Here is a 16,014-nt window from a genome sequence, read left to right as displayed (position 1 = left end):
ATAAACCAAGAAGTTGCCAAGCCGCTCGACGGTGAAGGCCAAAACGCTTCCAACTCCCCCTAAATAATTGTTGCTCTGTATCGAATGACATGTCATTCCTTTTTGTTTTTAGCTTTCTCTTCTAGCTTGCCGGAATGTAATCTTTTGTAACAACCAAAGACTAAGGGACTCCAAATGTAACTTTTCGATAATCAATAGAGAATCAACAAATGTTGGTGTCAATTTTCCACTAGTACTTGGGACTATCGAGTGAGAATCAAGAAATTGCATTAAGATCGTCGTTCATGTAGAATTTGATTTTTGGTTGAAATTGGGGGTAGTTGATTTTCAATGGCAGTTAGGGTTAATAACTTTGGCAATTTGTGTATTGCTGTGGTTTCTTGCATTTTCTTTTCCCCCGTTTGGTGTGGCATGTGCATTTTGTGTTTGGAAATTGGGATGTGAAAGAGGTGGGAGATCATTGAGTTTAACGATCATTGGGTCAATGGTTTCTGTTGGTCTAAGAGCCACTTTGGCCTAATTATATCTCTGTTTCCTTTGTGTTTGCATTTAGGAGTAAGGTTGCACATCACTCAATAGCTGGCAAATACATATAGGAGTAGAAGTATAAGTCGTTGACGTGCTGAAAAGTGGTTCTGTTATTTTTACGGTTGTGGGAACGATAGAACTGTAAATCCTTAATCTTGCCTGGGTTTTCGGTAGTTGTTCGAAAGTCTAGAAATAGCCTCTCTTGCTCTTTGGTTAAGAGCATACCCTGCTATTAGGAATGAGATTTAAACAAAATTCATTGCACATCTACGAGGAGGGAGTTGTACCTCTACATTCAAAGGGAAGCTAAGGGAGAAGCAAAACAAAAAAAAACACTTCCCAATCTATTGATGACTCTTTGTTCTCTCATCTGTTGTGCATGAGAAAGAGTCTTTTCAATTCGAGAAGAGAGGAGGTTAAATTGTCAACCAACAACAATCAAATAACGACATCAATTTTTCAAAAATCTCGAGTTTCTAAAGCAAAACTGAAATATAAAATTATATGTAAGTTTATTTTCAATAGCTTTAGTTTTGAAAATGATCTAGATATGTCTTGCTACATGTGGTTGTTGGTGATGAACATGTTAGGAATAAAGGTCTTGTTAGCACTTGGATGTATTGCTTATGTGTTGTATTGATGACTAGTTTTGTCATTGATGACAACATACGTTTATGTGATCATGACAAACAAAGATTTTGTATATCGCAGGATGATTGTTGGCACAATGAAGATGGCATATGTTAGATTAAGCTATGCGGGCTTAGATTTGTGCACAAGAATGAGTATAGACATCATGTCTATGTTCGTTGGATGTTATGTTGAGTTCTAAATGAGTTACAATGCATTTGGTGAAGACTAGTAGCAACCAATGTACATGAATTATTGACAAAGACATTGGGTAGCATATTTGTTGTATCTTATTGGTGAGGTGAAAATAATGTCAACGAGCTTGGATTATGGAAGAAGACTTGTTTGTACACCTATGTTTGTGATAGTGAAGCTTTTGGATTATTTTGGAAAGGTCATTGTTGTGTAACATGTAGTATATTTTACTAACAACCGACAATGTTGAGGAAATGTAGTGTTTATCATTGTAAGGATTGTATGCCTTAGCATGGACCTATGTAATTAATTGTATTTTGGCGAAGCCTTAACAAGCCAATCTAGTTAATTATTTGTAAGGGTATAAAGGAAAACTGTCTTCTTGGTTGCGTGAGGTATGATGATCATTGTGGATATTGTGGATGTGAACTTTCATGCTTAATGATCAGAGAAAAGCAATGGTTGAGTTGGTTGATTGTGGTGACCTTCAAAGGAACTGTTTTGGTAAGTAAGTTGTAGATTGATCAGTTCATTGTTTTGGATATGTTATCCTGAAGGTTTATTCTTCACACTTGTTGGAGCATTTAGGCAGTGTGTCTATTTGTTTCCTATTAGCCTTCGATAGGGTTGAAACTTTCTAAAAAGGGTTCAAGGTCTCTAACAGGAATTTGTCCCCTAACAAAGATTGTTGTACTAAATGCATTGTATTTGAGTCCTAATAGGGTCACATCCTCTGACAAGGAACTTATATATTAGTACACTATCTTGTGGGTGCCACCCTCCCTAGGGTTTTCTCTCTGATCAAGGGTTTCACTAGTCAACAAAATTATTGTGTTATGGTGTATGGTATCTTATTGTTGTGCATCATTGTTTTAATCGTTGGGGTTCATTTTTATATGTTTGGTTTTAAGTTTAATTGGAGACAATTGATTCACTCCCATCCCCCAATTGTGTGTGGAGTTTACTTCTTAACGATTGGTCCTCTTTGAGAAGGAAGCTTAGTAGCTTGAGAAGATCTATGGCTTACATGCAGGGAAGTCCTAAGTTCAATGGCAATCACTATGGTGGTTGGAAGAATAAGATGTGAACACACTTGATCTGCATGGGAATTGATTTCTGGTTGATTTCAAAGCTTGGAGTACAGGGTCAAACATAGAATGAGCTATCTTCAAGCACAAATGACGAGAAGAAGATATTCTTGTGTAACATGATTGTAAGGAAGACACTGGTCAATGCCCTATCTAATGTAGAATTTATTGAGGTAAAAGAACTTGACGTAGTACATGATATTTGGGTTAAATTAGAAAAGTTATTTGAAGGTGACGTGTATACAAAGAAAGCAAAGCCATAGAATTAGAAAGCTAAGTTAGAGAATGTTAGAATGTAAGAAGATGAAATTGTTATTGCATATGTGCAAAGGACTACTGAGATTACTATAGGGATAAAAAGTTTAGGAGGAACAATAGCATAAGGTGAAGTATGTGACAAGGTTCTTAGATTTTTGACACTAGCTTATGAGAACAAGGTAATTGGTATTGAAGAAGTTATTAAAAGGCTCTAACATAGAAAAGTTAATTGGAAAAGTATAAGCTTTTGAGACTGGTAGATTAAAAGATGTTTGGCCTAGAATTTAGATTGCTTTTAGAGGCAGTGCACATAAAGACAAGAAAGTGTTGAGAAAAAGTGCAAGTACTAGTGGAAGCGTTGGAGATTATGCAAGTGATTGGGCAGATGTTCATGAAGAACAAAGAAAGATAGATGGACTAGTATCATTGATCACAAGAAGAGAACCTAAAGGTAGGGGTATTTTAAAAAACAAAGCTCTTTTTGTTTGTTGGCATTGTAAGAAGATTGGTTATTTTTTTGCTAGATTTCCTACAAGAGAATCTAAGGTAAAACCTAGGCCTTACAAATCAAAGATTCCTAAGGAACATCTATATGTTGGCAATAAAGGGATTGAAGTTAAAGAGATAAATTTTCTAGATAGTGACGATGAAGATGAAATTGAATTTGTTGCTATCAAGGAAGAGAGTCCTGTTAAAGAGGAAACACACTTATTTCACATGTTGAGAAAAATAAATCAGACTGAATTATAGATAGTGGATGTTTACATTACATGACAGGTGATAAAGATAAGTTTGTTGATTTTAAGAGCTATGATGGAGGTGTTGTTAGAATTGGTAACAATGCACTTTGTCCTATAAAGGGAAAAGGTTCTATTACTCTTGATGATAAGAATAACATTGAAGATGTAAATTTTGTTGATGGATTGAAACATAACTTGTTGGGTGTTGGATAACTTGTTGATAAGGGTTATCAATTACAATTTTTTGATAAGAAATGTTCAATCAAGGATAAACCTATGAATGAGATTGACAGAGGGACGAGAACAACAGGTAATGTATTATCGATGTTATAATTTAAGACTAAATAAAGTTGTTGAGAGTGCAAATGTCAAAATTGATGAGTGATTTCAGGTACAAAAAAGTGCATTTGAGTATGATTTTGATGATGGGGCTAGTACAAGTTAGAGACTAGTACAAAATCAGAATGCAAGAAAAGAGTTATACTTTGAGATTTATGATGGAATTCAAGGACATATTGAAGAACCTAGAGAAGAACAAAGAACACCTTAGTATGTTGCAAGAAACCATCTTGATGATTAGATCCGGTAATGCAAGCAGAGGAGTATTGACAAGAAGAAAGGTAAAAAATGAAATTTGTTTGATTTCTCAGGTTGAACCTAAGAGTATTGATGAAGCATGTAACGATGAAGATAAATGCTATGAAAGAAGAGCTTGAGCAGATTGAAAAGAAGAATATATGGGAATTAGGCCCTACACCTAAAGATAAAAAATGTTATAGGCAGCAAATGGGTTTTCAGGAACAAAATGAATGAGCAAGGAGAAGTTGTGAGGAACAAAGCAAGATTGGTATGTGAAGGCTATTCACAACAGGAAGGTTTAAATTTTGAAGAAACCTTTGCCCTTGTGGCAAGATTAGAGTTTGTAAGAATGTTTTTGGCTTATGTATCTAACAATTTTTTTAAAGTATATTTAATATGAATGTTGAACGAGGAAGAAGTCTACATTGAACAACTTGATGGATTTCCATTGTCAGAAGAGAAAGACATGGTATGCAAGATAAATAAAGCAAGCACCTAGAGTCCGGTATACGAGATTGGATAAACCTTGTTGAGTTTGGGATTTAAGAAAGGGTAATGCAAACAGTAATTTGTATTTGAGAACTAATTTTGTGCGTTGACTAATCTCCAGACAAAATGCACCAAAGACAAAAAATAGTCAAACATGATTCTTTTTCAGATTCATGAAAACACAGTTAAATTTTCTCAAAATTTTTGTTGTTTTCGATCACAATATACAAATCATGAAGATCAAATGCTGAAAATTTCAAAAAAATTCATTGTGTTTTTGTTTTTTTGAAATTTAGTCAATGGTGCAATTTGTAGGGAGGATAGCAGCATCCCTAATTTTGATGGTAATGATGAGGCAAGCAATAAGTTTTCCAATGAGATGAAAGATGAATTTGAAATGTCTATGATTGGTGAGATGAAATACTTTTTAGGATTGCAAATAACACAAACTAAAGATGGTATCTTCATATCTCAGACTAAGTATCTTAAGGATTTGTTGGTAAGATTTGGCATGGAAAATTGCAAACCAGCTGAAATACCTGTGATTACAGAATACAATTGACTAACAATGATGATTCACCTAGAAGTATGCAAACTGGATATAGATCAATGATTGGTGGCTTACAATATTTGACTCATACAAGACCAAATATTGCTAATGCAGTTGGAATTGGAGCAAGGTATCAACAAATCCTAAGGAAATACACCTTGCTGCAGTAAAAAGGATTTTCAGATATTTGAAGGGGACATTGGAATTTGGCTTGTGTTATGACAAAAAGAATGATTTTAAATGTAGATGAAAAAAAAAGCACATGTGGAGGAGCATATTTCCTTGGAGGAAGGTTAGTATCTTGGTTGAGCAAGAAGCAAGATTGTATTTCTTAGTCTACAATAGAAGCAAAATATGTAGTAGCAACAAATAACTGTAATCAGAGAATGTGGATGAAATATATGCTTAAGGATATTGGTATTACATTTTCTAAACCTACTATTATGCATTGTGACAATACAAGTACAATTAATATGTCTAAGAATCTAATTTTACATCCTAAGACTACGCATATAGCAATTAAGTATCATTTTCTGAAAGAGGACACTGAGGAGGAAATAAGATCAGAATGTGTGAGTAGAAAAAAACAAAAAACAAATATATTCACTAAATCACTGGCTAAAGACACTGTTGAGTATTTGGTATGCTCAAGGCAATGGCCCCACCTAGTGTAGAGTAATTGTTGCATATTTGCATCAATCTAATATATTTAGAGCATAATTCATTCATCTAGAGTGTGATGCTTGGTAGTGCTCCTTAGGGGGAGTGGTCGTAGTGAGCAGAGCTATTTGGAGAGTTCTTATGTAATGTTTTTGGCATAATAGAGTTTGTTGGCACTTAAAATATTTTTGGTTGCAAATTGGCTTGATCCAATGCAAGTACTTCGATGAAGATCATCATTAAAGTGGGAGTATTTCAGAAGATCAATTGACATTTGGCATATTGGCACCTTTACCATTGATGTCAAAGAGGGAGAAACACACACAATGAAAAACCTAAGTAAAAGGAAGAGTAGTTGATCAAAGAAGGTTGTTGTAGGATTGTATCAGAGTTGTAAAGGCTATATATGTTGAGGATATTCACAAAATCTTATTAAGTTATCAATAGGTTACAAGGATACTTTTTGATTGTTTTTTTTCCATCATATGTTGCCATTAATGCCAAAGGGGAAGATTGTTAGGAATAGAGTTTTGTTGGCACTTGGATGCATTGCTTATGTCTTGTATTGATGATTAGTTTTGTCATTGATGACAACATATGTTTATGTGATCACGACAGACAAATTATGTATATCGCAGGATGATTGTTGGCACATCAAAGGTGGCATATGATAGCCATGCGAGTTTAGATTTGTGGAAATGAATGAGTATAGACATCATGTCTATGTCCGTTGGATCTTATGCTCAGTTTTGGATGAGTTACAGTCTGTTTGTTGAAGATTGGTAGCATACTAGTGTGCACAAATTATTGATAGAGATGACAGTATCATATTGGTGAGGTGGAAATAATGTCAGCAAGCTTAAATTATGGTAGAAGAGTTGTTCGTGCATCTATGTTCAAGATAGCGAAGCTTATGGATTATTTTGGAAAGGTCATTGTTGTGTAATGTGCAATATTCAGTGTTGAGGAAATGTATTGTTTATCATAGTAAAATGTAATATTTGTATTGTGACATGTGGGAACTATATTGTAATATTTGTAATGATGCTTATGAAGGGGTGTATGCCTCAGCATGGACCTATGCAACTAATTGTATATTATGGAAGCCTTAACAAGCTGACCTAATTATACATTTGTAAGTGTATAAAGGAAAGATGTTTTCCTTGGTTGAGTGAGGTATGCTGATCATTGTGGATATTGTGGATGCAAAATTTCATGCTAGATGATCAGAGTGTAGCAGTGATTGAGTTGGTTAATTGTGGCGAGCTTCAAAGCAACTATTTTGGCAAGTAAGTTGCATATCAGTTAGTTAATTGCTTTGGATACGTTATCTTGAATGCTTATTCTTCATACTTGCTAGAGCATTTAGGCAGTGGGTCTTTGTTTCCCATTAGCCTTTAACATAGTTGGAACCTTCTAACAAGGTTTCAAGGTCTCCTAATAGTGATTTGTTCTTTAACAGGGATTGTTGTACTAAATGCATTGTATTCGACTCATAATAGTTCCACATCCTCTAACAAGGAACTTATATATTAGTACACTATCTTGTGGGTGCCACCCGCAGAGGTTTTCCCTCTGATCAAGGGTTTCATTAGTCAACAAAATCATTGTGTTATGGTGTATGGTTTCTTATTGTTGTGCAACATTGTTTTGATTGTCGGAGTTCAAATTGATAAGTTTGGTTTTAAGTTTAATTGGAGACAAATGATTCAGCCCCCTAGTTGTGTGTGGACTTGACTTCTTAACTGAACATTTGGATCCTTTCAATCTTTGCAAACAATTCTTTAATTCCTCGATTTTCGAGTTTGCTATTTAGGCATATGTCCTAGCATTGGTTCTTTCTAGGTGCTTGAGTTCTTTTTGGGTTCTTCATGAAAGGACCCATAGAGAACACAAGCACCCAATCAATACTTGAGGGTAGTACCAAGAAAATATACCAAATTATGTGCATGCATATGAAACAAAATATACTTCACTTTTAAAGTCTCATCAAATCTCTATATCAATATACCAAGCAATTCTTGTTAACTAAGCCTTTAAATATCTAGAAACAAAATATGAATAACCCAAGAACGTGTATGATGCTTTTGGTGAAGAAAATATGACTAATAAGTTCAATTGTAATATGGATTTTCACCGTGTAATGACACTGATGCTTGAGTGTATTCATTCTTATAAGTTATGAATACGATATTTGAGGTTTTTATTTATATTTTCATTAGCATTATAGATTTATGACTCACTTTTTCTTTTTATATTTATACCTCCGATATTTACATGTGCATTGGTGTGTGTGGTTGTGTGTGCATGTGTGGTGCATGTGTCGATGTGCATGCATGTAGGATTGAACTCAAACCCCTAGTCAAGTAGAAAAAAATTGTTGTGCCTATGTACTTGTACCCAAAGTGGCAGCTTAATTTAACGCCAGTTGATAGTTTAAACTACTCAATGTTTACAAAAGATGTGTGAACACTCAATAGTGTTCCTCAACCAACTATCCAACATCTTTAGAATTCTTAATGTTGCCCTTTATGACTTGAATAATGTTCCTTAATGGTTGCAATTAGAATATTAGTAAATTTACCATCCTTCCCTTTCTCCCCCAAATCCTTGGCTTTCAAAACATTGTCTCTCAAGGGGGCATTATTATGACATTGACCAAAGGCTGTTTTTTAACATCTTACACCCATTACAAACTTGGACGCCCTTGTCTCTAAATATGGATTCCTCATGGGCTTAAGTGAATCTTCTACGAGCTTGACCTTTGTTTTCAATAATGTGCCCCACAACCTTTCATAACTAGGGCCCTTACATACTTCAAAAGCCTCATTAATTTATCTCATCATTGCACCCTATGATAGCCTCATTAATTTGTCTCACTATTTCTTGCAAATAATGTCGGCAAACAACATCAAAACCTAACATGTTTGCATAAATACATCTTGCTATGTGTTGATTGACAATGTCTCAGTTCTTACTTTGAAATAAACTTTTTGAAGGATTTTTTGGTCATTTAGTTGTGGTGGGTTGTTCACTCTATGGGCTTCATTCCTTCTAATAATCTTTTTGCTAAATTATGACTTATTCTATGAAGTGCTAGCTCATCTGCTTCCTCTTGCTTCGTAATAAATATGAAAAGTTAGCTTTTTTGGCACAATTACACCATTCTTATTGTCTTAGGCTTTGATGCCCTTTTCAATTATCCTACACAGATGTGCTTTCACCGGATCATATGAACAACCTTTGTCAAATCAGAATAGAATCTTCACTATTGAGAATCAGTTGTATATATGACATACATAAGAAATTTTCTGATCAATAAAATCACAACAAATATAACTATAGAAGTAACAAGCAGATATACCTAGCTCTATAAATACATTTGTAAAAGAATGAAAGTAAAATAAAGCAAAGGGTTTGATTCATGTTTGTAAAACAAAATGGAGGAAAAAAAATGTAACTCTTTAATATTTTTTACAATCGTCTTGGCAGCTGCTAAACACTTTGTAAAAAAATATGTATGAATGACAGCAATTATTGTTGAACCTTCAGAGATCAATTTTGATATTCTTGTCAATTCAACTAGCAAAAACGGAAGTTCAGCCATGTAGGATGATATTTGTTTTTTGCATTAGAAGCAAGCTGGAATGAACTAGCTTTGGTATTTGAAATGTTTTTGAAGTAATTTGGAGGGTTGATTGTTTCATCTTGGCCTTGCATGGGCTCTTCCATATCCTTCTCGGGTTCGCCCAACCCCACTCCTTGTATCTTGCTCGTATATGTAGGTGGATAGAGCCAAATTGTGGATCCGGTGGGAACTGGACCCAGATCTGGCTGGTCCACAGGCAGATCCAGTAACACACACATGTATATGTCTCGAACAGTGAGATAATTTTCCTGTACTGGAAACTTGATTTGCTCATCTCCATTGCTCCTTTTCTCTATACTCCATGTGATGTAGCATTAAGCTATCTCTTTTAATGTGCTTTCAGTCTTTTAACCAAGATTTCCCTTAGCATCAAATCCTCTAGAGACTAGAATAATTGATAGAGTCAAATCAAGGTTTTCTGGGAACTGCCAGAGTATCAGAATCTCAGCCAAAATGGCACTGACAAATTAAAAATCTGGGGGATTTCAGATAGTTTGTGAAATTCCTTAGATTTCATATTTTAGAATGATGCTATGATATATGCTTTCGACATCCTTGGTTTCTGTCTCTAAGACATCCCAAAAGGTTTTTAGTATCTGACCATCACGGGGTCAGGTTTCCATTATTGTATAATCATGCGTGTTGTTAATAAATGGAACTAACACGCTTTCAACACACTAGTCTAATGTAAAATTTATTGTAAAAACATAATTAATCTTGCTTATATTGTGATTGATATTTTTTTGGGCCTGTGGGTGATATGAATGTTATACTTTTGATAGTCGATCTGACTTGTGAACATTTTGCAGGTTCTCAATGGTTTGATTAACAGAGATGATCCGAAAGAAGCAATGACTGTCCCAATTGGAATTATTCCTGCAGGCTCCGATAACTCCCTTGTTTGGACAGTGTTGGGGGTTAGGGATCCCATCTCTGCTGCATTAGCTATTGTAAAGGTGAGATAAATTTTGTTCAAATTAAGTGTGGTTTTACCAAAATTGAAGGGTTATAGTTGGTGTGGGTACAGACATTCACTTCATATTCTTTTTGCCATGAAATTAATATAATGATGGCAAAAGGACTTTGGCTCAATTTATTGAATCTCTAGTGTCAGTGATGGCTATGTTGATTATATATCCTTTGTATATATAGAAGTAATAAGATACATCCCGACCACCCTACCAGGCTTTGTTCAAGTTGTGACGGAGTTGTAATTACTTGCTAGATGCACAAGCTGTTATTTGCATTCTTGTGGGTTCAACTTTTTACTGTAGCCAATAGTAATTACAATGTCAAATTAAGATTTATAGGATTGAGCATATGATTGAATATCTAGAAGTTGTATCCTTTCTGTTTGAAAACTTAACTTAAATGAGATGTAAAAATATTGTTCTGATCTTATTGTTCCTGAAGCTTTTTTTCGGGAGAGTGGGAGGGAGGTGAGTCTATATCAGTCTTGCACAATAATATTTGGGCTAAGCATATGGGTGTTTCCTTTGACATGCACATGCGCACACACATGCACACACACGCACATGCATGCATGCTTGCTCGCATGCGCGAGTGCACACACACACACCATAACTTAAATAGGGGTTTTGAAGGATCTTTGTGCAAGCCAGAATACAAGTTCACTCACATTTTATGACTGTAAGAAGTTTAGATTATTCAAATCTGTGTATGTGTCTTGACTCTTAACATAACTTTTTTGTTCTAATATAAAACTAAAAACGGTATTATTTGTATACTGCTCATATTAAATTAGTCATTTGAGTGAACCAATATACTTAAAGTAATATCATAAACTGATTTAGTGTCCTTGGATTTAACTGTGTATGTTTTTTGCATTGACATTGTAATGATGGATCATGGAGTGTGATCTGAAACCTTGAGTGAAAACAAATGCCCTGTTGAATCCATAATGTATATTTCTCCTGATAATTGGTAGGAGTGTGATAAAAAATGTTTATGCAAAGAACATACACAGTTGAACCCACAAGCTGTCTCAATCAATATTCATGGATTGTTGAAATACGTGTCTACTAATACATCAAAAAAGTTATTGATTCATCAAATTCACATGTTAGTCCGATCAAGATTTTTACATGGAGTTTTCCTACGTTGAAATATATGGATAACACTGGTTACTGTTATCAACTAAAGCTCTACTTTTAGGGGCTGTAGAAACACCAGGAAATTGTGGGTTCTTCTGAGAAGCCTATATGGAATCTTCTAGTGTCGCAGCCAAGTTTCACTAGGTGATTTCTTTATATTAGTACCATATTCCAATGTTGTTCTGTAGAAGCTATATGGTTCTCCCTAACTTTTCAAATAGGAAATATTTATGAAGAATTTTGTTGGCAGACATATTCGGAAGATACATATACAAGATTGTGCTTCTCAATTTAATGATTGCAATTGGTTGTTGTTGTTTAACATATCCATAAATAGAGTAGAGCTTGAGAAGTGAAGTTTTGAAGATGAAATAGGATGGTGACATTAGAAAGGGTAATTCAGGATGAACTTAGAGGATACGGTAGCAAGATATTGGCAATAATTACAAGGCTTTGGATATTTCTATGGATGAGGAAGTGAAATTTGAGTTGAAAGTAAGACAACGTGAGTGTTAACAAGCTACTTAAAAGACAGTGAATCCAATAAACTTTTCATCTGTGCATTCTGATATTTGTACCAGTTAGTTATCTTTCAACATGGACATTTGTGTCTTTTTCCTTTTATTGGAGCTTATTTATATGAGTTCCATATTGGCCACACAGACGATTTTGGTCCAGTAATGATTACTTTTTATAAGCATCGTAGAAATATAATATAATGCTAGTCAGTGCATTCTTGTATTTTTCCAAATGTTCGAACATTGGCATTTTGTTCTCAATTGGGTATAGCTACTAGTTATTTGACAAAGGGTATGTGATATACTAACAAGGTTATTTTCCAAAGATGTGTATTTTGCTAACAAGTATCTCTTTTTTTTTCTGAAAACAGGGCGGTCTAACAGCAACAGATGTTTTTGCAGTTGAGTGGGTCCAAACTGGTGACATCCATGCAGGTCTTACAGTTGCATATTATGGTTTCGTGAGTGATGGTAACTTTATATCATTCAAATATATTTTAGTGTCTTCTTTTTTAATAAATAGTTGTGATGTACGTGAGGTATTAAATAACAATTGTAATTTTAATTCTAAATGGTCATTTTTCTTTCTTTCTTTAAGATAACAATTTCTGTAAGGTACAGAGTTGATCATATCAGTTCAATTTTTTGTTCATTGAACCTACTCAATCTCAATAGTCTTTTGTTTAAGATTGAGTAATGTTATTTATTTTGATTTGGTCAAGTAGTTCTATGCTTCAACTGTAGAGCATGCTGCTATCAAAACGATGCTTAAGACACAACTCAGATTTGACTATTTTATAATATTTCTGGCAGTATTCAACTGCATAGTTTTTAAGTCAAAGTCATGGACCTTTCTTTCATGAGTAGTGGCTACAAGAACCCATGTGTCATGAAAATGAATGGTACACTTAGCACTCACTGCATTTGCATCTAGGTGGTGCACACAAAGGTGAAGCATTGGGCATTCCTGTGAGGTTGCCCATCATTTTCATGAGAGATGGGTTCCTGCGAATCCACTGCTCATGAAACATGGGACAATGAGTTTGAATTGAAAACTAAACAGTTGAATGCTGATAGCAATAGCATAATTTGACTTACTGTGGAAAATGTCTCCTACTCATTAGTGATTATTTTGTTTGTCAATTTTTGTTTTCCCTTTACTTCTGAAATGCACAATGTCCAGACAATACTAGGAAGCTGGCCAGTTTTATTTGCTGCAGGTTGTATTAGGGCGAATCTGTGATTTTGCAACTTCGGAGAGTTTGTAGTCCTTTGATTTGTGCAAATATTACATAGCATGCAGTCTGTAACCTGCTGAAGATGAATAAACTTGTGTAGTATATTTTTATTTTTTATTGCAGTATCGTGGTATAAATTATCATTTGCAGTTCTGATCATGGGAGATGCACGCAAGTCAACCATATTAACTAAAGATTAAACTATAAATATAGCCCTATCTATTGTTTTCAAGAAATGTAAGTATGACTGCATAAGACTTCTGTACAGGTTTTGTTTTAGTGGAAAATGGGGAGGAGCTAAGCTGGTTCTGTGGTGACTAGGGAATGAAACAAAATATTTCAAATGGACATTTTGCTGCTAGATAGGCTGCAAGATTTCTCAACAAACATTGGGAAATCATAGTATGAGAGGTTTAATTATTAATTTTTAGGTAGGAAAGGATTAAGAGGCTCTCAGAAACAGTTGAAAATCATTATTTTAGGAAACTGAGAGTAATCAATGCAAGTAAAAGTTACTTGTAATGCAATACACGGTTTGCACCTTACCTATGGAAAATAGAGTATATATTCTTCACATTAGAAAATAATAAAGGGCACACCTTTGAAGATATCTAAAAATCATTGTGACTGACATGCCTCATGTTCTGTGATTTCTTGTGTGATAATTTTTTTGATGTTTGTCCTCAAGCAAAAAATTGTTCGTCTTAAATTTCATCCATATATTAGTGGAAGTAGGATAGTGAATTGGTGATTGCACCAGTCCTGTTCATCTTCTCTGGATCTTCTCAACCCTTGAAACATATTATTTAGCTCCCACAGTCATTGGAAAGGAGTCGCACTTCACACAAACCTGATCTCTTTATGCTTCTGTATCAAGAGATTGGGACGTTTGATGCTCTGCCTAGAATATTTTACCACCAATTGCTCAAAGCAATTAACCTGAGGTATATTTGGGCTCTTATCATACTTTTTATAAAGGACCAGATGATTTTCTCTGCTTGCTTAATTTTTAATTTTGTTATCTTGTTATTGGATTAAAACCTTTTAAACATTTCAGATTGATAAAGGCAGGGCATCATAATCTTATTCTTCTATATATCATTCTATTGAAATCTACATGACTAGCTGGATATTAGTTAATGCAACTTGAGGCAGGGCTTCATAATCTTGAATTACTCTTTCTAGATATTATTCTATTGAAATCTACATGACTAGCTCAATATTAGTTAATGCAACTTGAGGGTTGGGATTTATCTCTTTAATTAATTTGATCATAGATTTGTTCTGTTTCAAGGGACTCACCATCATCAGGGCATTGATTTTGCTTCTCCCTTCTTGTATTGTTGCACTACCTGGCTAATAGTTTTTTCTGACAGATTTTCTGTTTCTGTTCTTTTTCTTGCTGAAATATCTGCCAAGATGGTTGTAACTTGTAAGTTTTTAGCTTAAACAAGGTTTACATTTAAAGAAGTATTTTGAAGTTCACTTTCTGCTTCAATGTATAAATAAAATGATTTGAGCTTAATGGTGTCAGAAAGGGGTCCAACTAGATGAGGTTTGCACAAATCTGGTTAGTTTGGAAACACTTCTTTGGAATGGGTGGTGTCATATGGCAACCATCATTTCTTCAAAACCTAATTGTGCTAAAGTGCAGGTGTTTAGTTAGAGGTTATCCAAAAAGATTTACTCTGTTGTTTGTCAAAGTTTAAATACATATAGTATAAAATTATAAATAGCTTAGTTGTTTGTGGAACAGAGTTTGTCAAAGTTTAAATACATATAGTATAAAATTATAAATATCTTATTTGTTTGTGGAATGCCTACGGTGGCTTGAATAATGTGTGTTTGATTTCATGAGAGAAATGGGGGCAACCATCATTTCTTCAAAAACTAATTGTGGTAAAATTCAGGTGTTTGAGTTAGAGGCTATGCAAAAAAAATTATCCAAACTGATTGTGTCAAAGTTTATATGGCATATAGTTTAAATAGCTTAGTTGTTTGTGGAATGCCTATGGTGGCACCAATAATTTGTAGACACTGCTCCTCAAGTATTGGGAGATTTCAAATGCATGCTCTCTCCTGTAAAAAGAGAAACATCAAGAAATATTGGCTTTCTGAGCTACACTTAATGTTTGAGATTTATTTATTTGTTTATTGAGATAACATAAATAGGCCCAACAAAAAAGTCATCAAATATATCTTTAATATTTATTTGTTAAAATCAATGCACTAAAAGTAAATAACTTCATAATTCTCTAGATGCATTTTGCTCCTTTTGGATGGTTCTCAACTTATTCTCTCTTAATTTTATTTCTGTTTTTTTGATTCTAAGTGATGTTATTGCCAGACTTATGGTAATTCTTGACATTTTAAAGTTGATTTTATTGTGTATTGAAAACTATTTTATGCGTTCTATATTTGGCATTGCCTACAGACTCTTGTTTTGTCTTCAATATTTGGTTGACATTCCAAAGCCGATTTTGTTATGTACTGAAGAGTAGTCTACGCATATTATGTTTGGCATTGTTTCCTATTAGACTTTTGTTTGCTTGTTGACAGAAACTAGCAAGTGAATATCTCTGAATCCCATAATGGAAAACAAACTTCAAGAAATAAATAAGAAACTGCAATTCAGTTATCACTAGAAATTGGTGAAGGTGAGGAATTGGTAATTCATTAGCAATGTTGTCATTCAAAATGTCTCATATTTTTTTATGGGAATTCACAAGAATGAAGAAACATGATGAGATTGGAGATGAGAATTAGATCACGCTGGAG

At 34.3% G+C, this 16,014-nt stretch overlaps 1 protein-coding gene across 8 annotated transcripts in view; it reads left to right on the top strand.

The window, feature by feature from the left end:
• The window catches only part of LCBK1 (long-chain base (LCB) kinase 1), an 83,537-nt gene that overhangs the window by 61,806 nt on the left and 5,717 nt on the right, over positions 1–16,014 (top strand). For all 8 annotated transcript variants that reach the window (XM_089810751.1, XM_089810753.1, XM_089810749.1 and 5 more), the window contains 2 exons: positions 10,176–10,322; positions 12,370–12,469. In XM_089810751.1, coding sequence (XP_089666877.1) covers positions 10,176–10,322; positions 12,370–12,469 — 247 coding nt within the window. The remainder of the gene's footprint in view (positions 1–10,175; positions 10,323–12,369; positions 12,470–16,014) is intronic.

Source organism: Cupressus sempervirens, chromosome 11 (genome assembly GCF_028749045.1).
Source record: "Cupressus sempervirens isolate cs-2001-9-10 chromosome 11, ASM2874904v1, whole genome shotgun sequence".
Classification (NCBI taxonomy): Eukaryota; Viridiplantae; Streptophyta; class Pinopsida; order Cupressales; family Cupressaceae; genus Cupressus; species Cupressus sempervirens.
The sequence above is the reverse complement of the archived record's forward strand: the minus strand, read 5'-3'. Positions and strand labels throughout refer to the sequence as shown.